The 12015-nt window shown below is 40.6% G+C and overlaps 1 protein-coding gene across 2 annotated transcripts in view; it reads right to left on the bottom strand.

The window, feature by feature from the left end:
* LOC103534760 (sodium channel protein type 5 subunit alpha-like) overlaps positions 1-12015 on the bottom strand; it is a 167475-nt gene that overhangs the window by 116908 nt on the left and 38552 nt on the right. For both annotated transcript variants that reach the window (XM_030444105.1, XM_008500749.2), the window contains exon 8: positions 1428-1569. In XM_030444105.1, the coding sequence (XP_030299965.1) occupies positions 1428-1569 (142 nt within the window). The remainder of the gene's footprint in view (positions 1-1427; positions 1570-12015) is intronic.

Raw genomic sequence — 12015 nt, 5'->3', positions numbered from 1 at the left:
CCCAAATAGAGGAGAAGATAAGTGTTTATGCCTTAGTCTAAAATCACATGGTTTGCAGAAAAACTAATTTCTAAAAGAATGCTTTCTGCCTTTACCAAATATCTCTGGTGTTTTTCTTTGAGAATAGGTAATCTTACAATCAGCTGCATTGAAAGCTTCCCCCACATAGTTCAATCTATTTTTGTCCAATCACAAATAAACTTTCCAGTCAGGATTCATGTTGTATCCCTTCAGATGTCTCCAGTCTAAGTCCTTTACCATTGATGAGGAGAAAAAAAAAGATAATTTTCGGGTGCAATTAATCTGAAAATTATTTAGAAATCTGCCTCGGGATAAGAAGAATCAAACCTTGGGCACTGTTGACTGATGGCCTGGTTCTCCACCAGATTTAGAGGGATAACTGGAGTTTAGGGTAAGAGGTTGAGCTTGCATTACAGATGTGTTCCCTGGTCAGTGACTTGATGCTAGTGATAGAAACCACTGTGTGATATTATAAGGTCAAATAACAAAAAGGAGTGATGATCACCCTGATTTGCCATGACAGTTCCAGCCTTCCAGAGTTGCACATGCAGCTTTGTGCCAAGTAAGTGAAAATGTTTAAAGAATCTCCAGTTTATTGCTTTTTATTTTCCTGAAGTAGAATTGTAGAACTGGTGCATGTGAAGCTGAAATCCCTTCAAAGGTGTCTACCTCAGAACCTGCACAGCAGGATCTGCCTGCACTACATTCCTTTGATTTCCCTAAGAGCATGTTCAGTTCGGCAGCTTTGAGATGAAGAAGCAAATGTTTAGTGGATTCATGGGCAGAGCATGTAATTCAGTATATTATACACAGTCTTTAGGAGTTTGGATACATTTCAGGAAACACATGCTAAAATGAACATTTTCTAGCAGACCTCTTCACACACTTGCTCTAAGATGATTGTACAATGTTCATGATAAAAAGTTGGCATCAGGGAGAACTGAATGCTACCAGGCAGTCTTGTCATCTTCTGTATTTGTGTTCATTACCATGCCTTGCAAAACCAGATATGCCATATATTTTTTGAGTCCTTTTTTGAGCTAGGCTCAAAAAATCATCTTACACCAACCACCAAAAAAACCCCCAGTCATTAAGTGACATCATGGTGATCTTCTTAAGTGATCTTTATTCAGATTAAGGTAAAATATGCATTAAAAGTGTCTTTCTTTCAATAACAATGTTCCCCTTTTCCCCAAACACTCATCCTAAAGTCTTCTGGTATCATCACTCCTAAGAAAAAAAAAATTAATTGTAACAATTGGTGGTCCTTATCCACAACACACAGAAGACAGCTTACCTAATAACCACCAATGCTTACTTCTCCTTAAATATTGGATATGTAACTGTGATAAGATGATGTGTTTCTTTTCTTTTTTTTTTTTAGGAGTAACCAAACAATCTCATACCTGTTGATAAAGACGTTCCCAATAATCTTGAGTCATAAGACGGAACAAAGAGAGAAAGGCCCAGCCAAAAGTATCAAAACTTGTGTAACCATGGTCAGGATTTTCCCCAGCCTTCAGACATATATATCCCTCAGGGCAAGTGCTGCAAAACATGGAAGGTAATACAAGAAATGCATCGTAGATGGCTTCAGCATGGAGAAAACTATTTCCATGGGAACATATTGAATGCTCTTGATTAAGGACACAGATGCTCAAAGGTAAATTCCTCTAACTGGGTAAGAACACAGAAAACAGGTGGATGCTACCTGCTCAACACCAAAGATTTTTCCTTTGAAAAGATAAACTGGAACATGGCAAATGAGCACCTAGCATTTCAGATATTTGGAACTGACCAGAATTAGGAGCCTAAGCAGGACATAAATATAATTTCTCTTGGCACTTATTTCTAATTTAGAATCATAAACTTGTCTCCTGTAATAGTTGTACATAATAGTGTGATGGAAAACCTTCTTTTCCAGGTCCATAGTCTGACACTGGGAGGATGACATCAGAACATGTCATCTGAGCAACTTCTGATTGCATACTGTGCCTGACCTTGAACTCACCCCCTCCAAGGTCCTAATCTTTAGCCTAAGAAACCCAGCCCTTTTTTTCCCTTTGTTTTCCCTCGTGGCAGCCTAGGGTCATGACACTTTTTTCTTTCTCTGCCAGGAAAATATTTTCCTTGTGTGTCTATAGCATTAATTTCACTGGCTGACATTCAACTTTGGGACTTTTTTTTACAAGTCACTTCCTAGCCCCATATGCCAGAAGAGAATATGAAAGCTCTCTGCTTTGCAGCCAGCACTAGTAGGATGCAAGCACTGTATGGGATCATCAAGTGAAACACAAGGTGGGAGAAATCCCTCATCAGTGAGCTCCCCTTTCTCCCAGAACAACTGGTCAGTACCTCATGCATATCACAAGCCATTTTTCCAAATATATAATAAGCCCCATCAGAAACTGAAGACATGCAAAAGTTTACTGCAGAGGATGAGTGTTAAGAGGTCAGTGCCCTGGAGCCCTGTGGTATTTAGGAATTTGTTAGGTGGGAACCACCTAACCACATGGAGGAGTAGATCTCAGCAGAAACTGCAGTAATGCAGCTCTCTCTGTTCTCATGACACTTCAGATCTGGTACAATTCAGGGAAAATTGTGCTGACAAGACCAGAGATGGCTGTAACATGAGGAACTGTGAGAGTTCTTTGTCAGGGACCAGAGACACTGAGAGACACCAACTTCCACGTAGTGTTTTGATAACAGAGCAATACCCTCTGTCCTGGTAGATGGTGAGCTTGATGTTCTGCCTGTCAGATGGAGGAATCAAGGTTTTCTGAACTGCTTGCAGATAGGATAATTATTGTAATATTCAGCTGTTTTAGAGACTTCACCAGCCATGCAGCCAATGTGTACAGTTTTGCCATTTTTTTTCCCCAGCAGTAACCCACAAGATGTTTCAACCACTGCTATTTTTTACCAAAGCAGAATATTGCTGCAAATCAAAATCCATAGCAGTAATATAAATAATGAAAATTAATTTTTAAAATGCAACCCAATAAAGAAATTAATCCTGAAAAAGCAGAGTATGTCTTGGTATGAAAACAAAGGATTTTTTTTTAATACAAAAGAATAATTGTATATTGATATAAATCAAATCTCTACAGCACAGGATAGCAACCCTCTATTGCATAATGGAATGAGAATACATTGCTGTAGGTTCTGAAGTTGTAGAATTCTACAGTGTCAGAGGCCAATATTAGACATTCAACAACACTTTAAGAAGCTTAATTTGATGTCATTAGTCAAGCACAAATTTTTAAGTAAGTCTGTTTTGAATGCTGAGAAAAGGAGTGCTGAAGCATTGCAAAATGTGAGCACATCCTTGTCTGCAGTAGTTTTCAAAAAAAGCAAGAAAAAATAAAAACTAATTAAATGGAACACACAAGTGAGAACATGCTAAATGACTAAGTCAACTCAGTTGGGGCCAAGTTAGTTGATATCAATTGAGAATTAAGACAATAGTAACTATATCACACACACAGAATAAGAGAGGTACTTCTATTTTTTTTCCCTGCCAACCTAAAAAGACCTCCTTCTAGATCTTTCCTACTTTGACTAACATTTCCTGGTAAGAGCCACATCTGAATAAAACATTACAGTAACATTACTGAGTTAGAAGAGAATAAAATGCCGAAATCTTGGCTTTTTCCTCCTAAAATCTCTCTGACACTGAATCTCTCTTGTATATCTATTTGAGACAGCATTTTCACTAAATTTCCTCTCTCCCAAAGGCAGCATCTGCTCTTACTCTCTGTCACAAGAACAGGAGATTTCTGCCTCTGCTCTGCTGCTGCAGACAACTGACAGTGCCCGTGAAGTGCTGCTGACACTGTTGAAGAGCTCTGAGAAATGGATGCTCTGGGTTCCCAAGAAGGAAACTCTCTCCACTTGCTTGTGCTAGGACATTATGTCCAGATAGGACATGAAAATTTTTCTAAGGCTCATTCCTTTTGCCAGGAGACAATGTCTGCACTTGCACCCTGTGCTTAGCTGGAAACTAAGTGATCATGTCCAGAGGGGACAGTTTCTCCTTAGTCTTCCATAACAGACCAATTCTAAGTGGCTCCATTGAACTCATATTGTATCATTGTTCTTCCTAATGTCTAAAACAGCTGAATACAGCTGTGAGAAACCTGGCACATTAATGGTGAATTTAAGCTCAAACAGGGGAATTGGTTGGAAATTATGTTTCATCTAGAATAAGTTCCCTAAAAACACAGGCAATTTGGGATCACAGAAATTTTGGAGATCATGGAAATTTTGCCATTAATTTCAATCTGAGAGATACTTTTAATCTCTTCACCATTTTGAACAAGGGTCTGAAAGAAAGGAAATATTAGGAGCATTGCAGTTAGATGTATTTTCATAGGAACCTCTCAGCACCACAAGATTAAAGGCTAAGAAGTCACTCTTTGTTTCACTGCCAATGATACTTCCTGAGGAAACTCTGTTTTCATGCAGAAGAACCTTTGGCTATAATTGCTCAAACAACTTTACCATAACTGGTTGGGAAGCCCGGGGACACAGAGATGCAACTTCTCTGACTGTAGAAGAGAATAATGGCACTTCTGAGTAATATTTTCTTTTTATAATACACTTAGTATTTTTTCATGTTTCTTTCCATCTTTATGTGCCTCTACAACCTTTTCCACTCAGCAGTAGATTGTTGGTCTGAAAAGACCTGTCTGACTCCACAGTGAGTGTACACAGATCTCCAATGATATGTTCTGGTGTAAAAGCATCCAAATGAGGTGTCTTCAGCACAAAAAAATGCAGGAACTCCACTCCAAAAATGCTGTTATTGTTTCCTCACATCGTTCTTACAGATACTAGACACTTGAGAAAAAAAAAATTCTACTTTTTGACTCCTTATTCTTTCTCACCCTCTTTTGCAGCCGACAGAAGTGATAACTCAAAGTGGTGTGGGAACGCCTTAAAAACACTGAGAGGAAAACAAAATGCTGCTTCCCAGAAAAGCACTCTACAGAAATCTAAGTGTAAGACTCTCACATGAGAATATTATTCTGCTACTGACACTATTCCTCCAAGGATTTTTTTAAGGAGTCTCAAGATTTTGCTGAGGCATCGTCAATGTACAATATTAAGCCTTCTCTTTTGTATTTGTTAGCAAACTCTTCAGTTTCTGTTACCTCGGGGATGCATTTCACAGGATTTCACTCTCCTCTGATGCACAGGGATGGGCAACAACATCAAGCTACATAAATATAACATCCTCCACAGGAGCCTTACAGGATGCTGTTCAATTGATCACAATAAAATTAGTGTCATTGATTCAGAAAAGTTAAAAGCATCAGTCTACCTACCTATCCATCAGGCTGTAATCACCACTGTAAAGCTGGCATTGGTACAGGAAATTAAAGAACATAAGAAACAGCTTTGTTTTAAACAACACAGATTGGGAATGCCAGAGAGCTGTTGCCGAGGGGCATAATTATAAAATGCTCTGGCTCAAGAGTTTAATCTGGGCAAGCCAAGTAACCTGCTGATCCAGACCAATAGGGTTGTGCAATAAAAGATTTGTAAAACCACCATGTGCTGGATTGCAACTCTCAGTCCCTGAAAATACAGGGAGGGTTGCCCACGTGTTGCCAGGAGTTGGCAGCAAACAGCTGCTAGTGTCAGCTCTGACATCTGTAAGATAAAGGCTGCACTTTCATTTGGGCAGGGTTGTGAAAGAACACTCTGGCTTTGCTTACACCAAATTGTTTATAAAAGATGCACTAATGGGAGATAAAGAGCATACCAGAGATACATAAAAAAACCAAAAAACCAAAAAAACCAACCAAACAAAAAAACCAAAGACCCCTAAAACCCCCCATATTGTGCTAATGGCTCCTTAGTGTTCCTGCTTAGGTTACAAGTTATGGCCAAGAATGCAGAAACCAAGCTGAAATGTTCATAGCTGGCATCTTTGGCACACTGATAATTCCAGAAGAACAGGAACCACCCTGCCATGCACAGTGTGGTTTCAGAGCCTGCCAGTAAGAGCTGGGAGGACATACACTGACTATGGCCTCCAAGACGTGTAGATGGGCATTGGCAGAGTCCTCCTTGACCTGTCTCCTAGTGCTAAAATCCTCAGGCCAATGGCACCCCAGCCAAAGGCAGGCATTGTCATCAGAGGGTGCTTGGTCTTCCTGAACAGGCCACTCTCCTTTCCTTGCTCTTACTGCTGCATTAAAGACCAGTTAAAGATCAGTTAGAGGGTCTGACTTAAAATTCACCATTGTTTAAAAACTAATAGGCACCAACTGACTCACAGGGCATGACTCAGGTTGGATAGGTCTGACTAGGAGCTCCCAGCAGCTCTTACCCCAGGCATCTAAGGGGTCAGAGAGAATTTGAAGGCTGTTTGTTAAGGCAAGGAGTTCCAATGGAACTGCAAGCAAATCCAATCAAACATCACGTGAAAATACAGAAAAAAAAGGAATGTGCTCAGAATAAAGAACACCAAATATATGTCACTGACACTGGAGGAGCAGAGGGAAGGGGGTACCCATGAGCAAGCTGGCTCACAGGCTCACAGCACTCACTGACCTGTGCATGCCACAGACTTGTATCCAGGAAAAAAGTTTCAGCCTCCCACACTGGCTGTTTGGTCAGGCAGGTGGAAAAGCCCTGGTTTCAGCCTGAGTTGTCAGACTGCTCCATTCATGCTCACAGTGAGAGAAAAAACTTCCTCAGCTGCTATGTGGCTTTTTTACACTTCATGCTGCAGCAAGGTAAGCAAATTCTCATTACTCCTGACTCAGTCCAGTGGCCAGATACCAGATCTTCTGTCTAACCCATCAACCAAAATGTAGGACAATAATTTATCATCATAAACATAATGACAGATGAGTGCTTAATGAAGACAGTCGCCCATAGTCAGTCTGCTTCTCTCATGTGGCTGATTAGCTTATTACAGCTTTGACTAAGAGGTAATATTACCCATCCTTAAGAACTGAGTGGATTTGGATATGATCCCTACTGCTGCTGTTTAACCAGAGGCATCATCTTCACAATACACGAGTTATCCCTAGGATGGGGACTGTTACTGTTGCCCTTAAACCTATATATAATACCTAAGATTATGCCCATTCCCCCTGAAGCATCTTTCAGGTGAAATACTTGCTTTTTTTTTTTTTTTTTTTTGTCATACTCAAGTGAGAAGTTTTCTCACCATAAGAACCACCCAAGCATCCTCATTCACATCACTGCAACCAACACAGAGTAGATGGAGTTCATGCAATTTGCATCAGAATCCAGTTAAACTTATTTAAGGTATTCTGTCCAGTCTGGAGGTTGGTGGTGTTTGTTAATATTTCTTACTAATCTGGGGTGTTATTAGGTTGTTAGCTCTGGTGACAGGTAACACAAACAACACACTTCATTCTTCCCTAAATATTCCCTTTGGTGACATTTGAAGACGTCACATTTAGGAACTGTATCCCCTTTCCCCACCCACTTTTCAAGCCTTTCCCACTCTCCACCTGTGTCCCAATGGACTGAATCTGGAGTGTGCTGTGAACACACCAGTCCCACTACACACGTGCTGAAACTCCCCAGAAGTCCATTCCCTGGGATGTAACCACTCATGCAGCAAGTTAAATGTGCACTTCCAGACCACAACCTGCCTAAGAAAGTTGGCTAGTCCAGAGATCACCTGCAACTTGTTGTTTCCCCTGACCTCACCCATTCCTTTCACTCCCAGAGTATGTGACTAAGCCACTCGAGCATCATCTTCACCCCAACCCATCCATGGGCTTCTATGTCTGGCATGCAGACTCTCCAAGTCAGGGGGATTCTTCTCACCCTATTTGTCCATCACCCATCACAACAAGGCCTGAATCTGCAGCCTTCTTATATTAAGACATGAAATAATAATAATAACAATAATAGTAATAAAATACAGATTTAAGATCAGAGCTGCAGCAATCCGAATTGCCAGCAGCAAAAGAAAAGAACCAGCTGGGTGCATTATTCTCTGCTGCAGTTCCCCAATTTCCAGCACAGCTGGGATTGTGTTACATGGCACATTTTCTTGTAGTCAGGGAAATAAGAGCTGTGGGAGAGCATGCTGTTTGGCATGTTCTTCTGGCAGACATACACAGCATTCCAGGCTTTGCAGCACTGGGCTGTGCAAAGTAGTGTTGGTGGCAGCAGCTGATAGCAGCACTGCTGCTCAGTAAGGTGCATGTTTCCTCTCTGCCCTTGAGGGTTGTGATAAGACTTTACAAGAGACTTTAAATCACTGCATGGAGAATGTACAAAGGCAAAGGAATGTTACTACAGCTCAGAGAGATCAAAGTGCTGCATCACTGTAGATGCCATAATGGACACACTGCCAACATGGTGGCGTGGAGAACCTACCATAAAAATGTTGCTTTCAGCACTTATGGTGCCTTTGAAAACAGGCATCTGATGCAATTTTATGTGTTGGTATTAATTACCTTAGTAAAACACCATAACACAAAAGGAAACAAACTTTTGCTCTGCTGATACTTTAGAAAGAGTTAGGACTCACTCAAAAACTTTGAGGAGTGTAACACCACATGGTCCTTCCATTATCCGTGCAATAAGTTTAGTGATAGCAGAATTTACCAAACTGTACAGAATCTTGCCCCATGCTGTACATTATTTTAATGTACTCTGTTAAGAAAAATCAAGGTCATAGTGATGATAAAGGTAGCTAAAGTTTCTATAGCAACAGTTACTAGGATGCAGTTGCCAAAGGTGCTTTCTTATTGCATCCTGAAGCAGCTTTACTGGCTGCTTCCCTTCCTGTTCACTAGTCTTTTTGGTAATATCAGTTCAGACACTATGCAAATGTGCTTGCATTGCCAGTATGATCTCATAGACTATTCCTGGCCACGAGCTGAATATACAGAACATAACATGTGGAATATAAAAAAAAAAAAAAAAGAAAAAAAAAAAAGGCATCTGACCTTGAGATTTGAAGGGGACACGATTAACTTTAAACATGCAGATTTGTATAAAAAGCCAGCTCCCTGTTGTAGTTGCAAGTGAAAAAGTTAAAAGAACACAGATAAGTTTCTCTTTTTTTTCTTCTTCTCTGCTTGTTTAATTTGCACATTGATAGCATCTTGTCTGTTTCTCTTTCTCCTAACAAAAAAAATTTCCTAGCTGTTTCTCCTGCTCTTCTAAACCTTTAGGCAGACAAGGAAGTAAAAAAGCACTCTGTGAACAGCAGAAACATGTCCCTGTGAAATGACAGTAGGATAAAAGTGGAAATGCTTTAGAGCTGAAATGTATTTTCCTTTTTTGTCAACAGACAATCCCAAGCTGCTGCAGCCCCCGTAAGACTTTACTCTGGGGAAGGATAGGGCCCTGCAGTATTGGTCATTTCACCAAACTGGGAATAGCCAAGGAGCAACCATAATTGCATGGGCAGAATGTTGTGACATGGTTCTCACAGCTCACTTGCTGATGGCAACAGGGCAGTGCCTGGTTGAGGGAATGCTGATGTGCTCCAGTGGGATGTCCCCTTGGATCTGGGATCAGCACTGCATCTCCTGACAGCTGTTGGCCATGTCCCATTGCCTGGGGCCAGGCAGAGAGGTCCTGGGTTTGTCCTTGCTGTACATCCCTGAGCACACCCCACAGCATTACATCCACCTGTAGGCCCTTCCCTTTGCCACTGGCACCATAAATACTCAACTGTGGATATGTCACAGTTTTGTCCTCAAGGGCCACTTTGATGCAAGAAGGTTGATGCCTTCAAAAGGCCTGTGCTGCCCAACTACAGGCAGTGTCTGGTGCTGCTTGCTGTTACCTCCTGTTCTGCATCCCTTGCAAAGCACACCTGCAAAGTCCACTTGATGCCAAGATTGGATTTCACCAAGTCTAAAGCAGCTTTTGGCTCCTCATCCTAGCAAAGATCTTCCAAATGTTTGTATTGGATCTTCTTCAGGGCTAAAATAAGATGTTTAAAATTCAGTATGCCACTACATTGGGAATTAAATTGAAAGGTAAATTGATAGAATTTGTAATGCCTTTGAAAATTAGACTGAGTATTTTCCATTTGTTTAACCAAATCATATTAAAAAAACCTGAAATTGTGCCAAAACTCACCTAGAAACATGAACAATTCTGAACATATACCACTTTTTTTATTATTATTAAAAGAATCTCTGCTGTTAACACTGTTTCCAGTATCTGACCAATCTGTGACACACATCTCAGAGCAAAAGATTTTTCCATTAACTTAGTGCTCTGAAGGTGCTTGTTGTGAAACACTGAACACACGTCACTGGCGTTCACTTTGAGCCAAAGAACATCTTTGATCACAATCATTTGATTTTCTCTCTATTCCAAACATTACTTTTTGTTTCCATCAGACTCTGTTTCTGTAAATAAAAAGCAAATTCTTGCAGTGGATCAAGGGGGGAAAATGCAGCTGGCCAAACAAAAATGAAAAACAACACAAACATTCTATTTGATTAAATGAAGAAAAATAGAATTTCAGGTAACCTGAAGAAAATTTCTGATGCATCACAAGGAAAACCCCACAGACAGGTTAGTCCTTGACCAGCTTTGTAATTTCCTTGACATTCTTATCGTTTCTCTGCAGAGTGATTTTTACAGTAGCTTCTTGAGGTTGCTTGAGCATCCCTAAAAGCATAAACAAATATTTTTTTTCTTCCAGTCACCAGTTAAAGTACTGGAAACATGTTTGTTGCTTGCTGAGTGACATACATATATTCAAATCCCTTCTGAACTTGGATCAACATTAGCTAGATCCATTACCTCCTGCTTTATTGGCAGTTTGGGTGCTTGTTCAGAAAACAGTCCCTCCTGGTAATGTAATAAAGCCCCCACCTTGGAGATAATTAGGTTGTCTGTGATATAGCATCCACTGATGATAATTTCCCTGCTGATTTTGGCATGCTACTCCAGATCAAGTTGCAGTCTCAATCACTACACACTCTTACATCAGACCATCTGAGTCTCAGCACCTAATAGCTGCCATAGTAGATTGAGCTTTTTTTTTTTTTTTTTTTTTTTTCACTCTTCTGTAACAACAGCAACCAGCCAAACCTCAGAGTATCATTAACATGCTTTTAAAAATGCACTAAAATGCCCTTGTCAGTTACCTCGAGGTTTAATATCCTGGCCACAACACAGATATTCCTCACTCAACACCAGATCCCTCCAGGAGTGCACACATGACACCACCCTCCCCCACATTTCCTCTGGGTCCTCAGCCTCCCCCAGAGGCTGCTAAATTCAAGCTCCAAACTGGGAGCAGAAACATGCTGTGAGCACTCAGACACAGCCTTGCAAACTGTCTTTCCTTTCCAGATGTCTTAGTGGGTTCCCAATGTAAAGCATTCTTGTTTCTCAATTATTTCTTTACTAATAGATGGGGAAACCACAATCTGATACATCCACTCACTCTTGAAACACCCCCCCCAGAACCTGTCCCTATGCATTTAGGTTTGTTTTTTACTATTGAAAGCACTTGCTTTGACCACTGAAGGATAAAAGAAAACAAATCCCACTCTTAGATATGTCAGCCTATAAACAATGGTCTCTCTATCCTACCAGGTGGGAATACATGGCTTTGCAAGTCCCCTGAGACCTTAGGATCATCTTCCTAATTATCTTCACATCTTTAAGCAACAGCATGACAGACAGGAACTCTGTGCAAAGTACAGCAAATGAGACAATATTTGCTAGTCCTGAGCTGTAAAACAGTGTAAGTAGGAATATTTATTCCCTACTTTTAGGCATTTAAAACCAAACTTTACCCAGTTGTATTAAATATTAAACTAAACCATCAAGAGACAGAAGAACTGATTAACACAGGGGAAATGAGTTTGCCTCATTGGCACAAACCCTGACAGCTTTTAGAGCACTAGGACTCCAAACACGGGGGTGGGATTTTTCTCCTCCTATACATAAGAGCTGGAAATTTTCCTCTGTCTGTTTCAGGCTGTGATTCTCCCATGGCCATAGTGACAC

The sequence above is a fragment of the Calypte anna genome, chromosome 2 (assembly GCF_003957555.1).
Source record: "Calypte anna isolate BGI_N300 chromosome 2, bCalAnn1_v1.p, whole genome shotgun sequence".
Taxonomy (NCBI): domain Eukaryota; kingdom Metazoa; phylum Chordata; class Aves; order Apodiformes; family Trochilidae; genus Calypte; species Calypte anna.
Note: the sequence above shows the minus strand (reverse complement) of the source record. Positions and strands in the feature narration are given on the sequence as shown.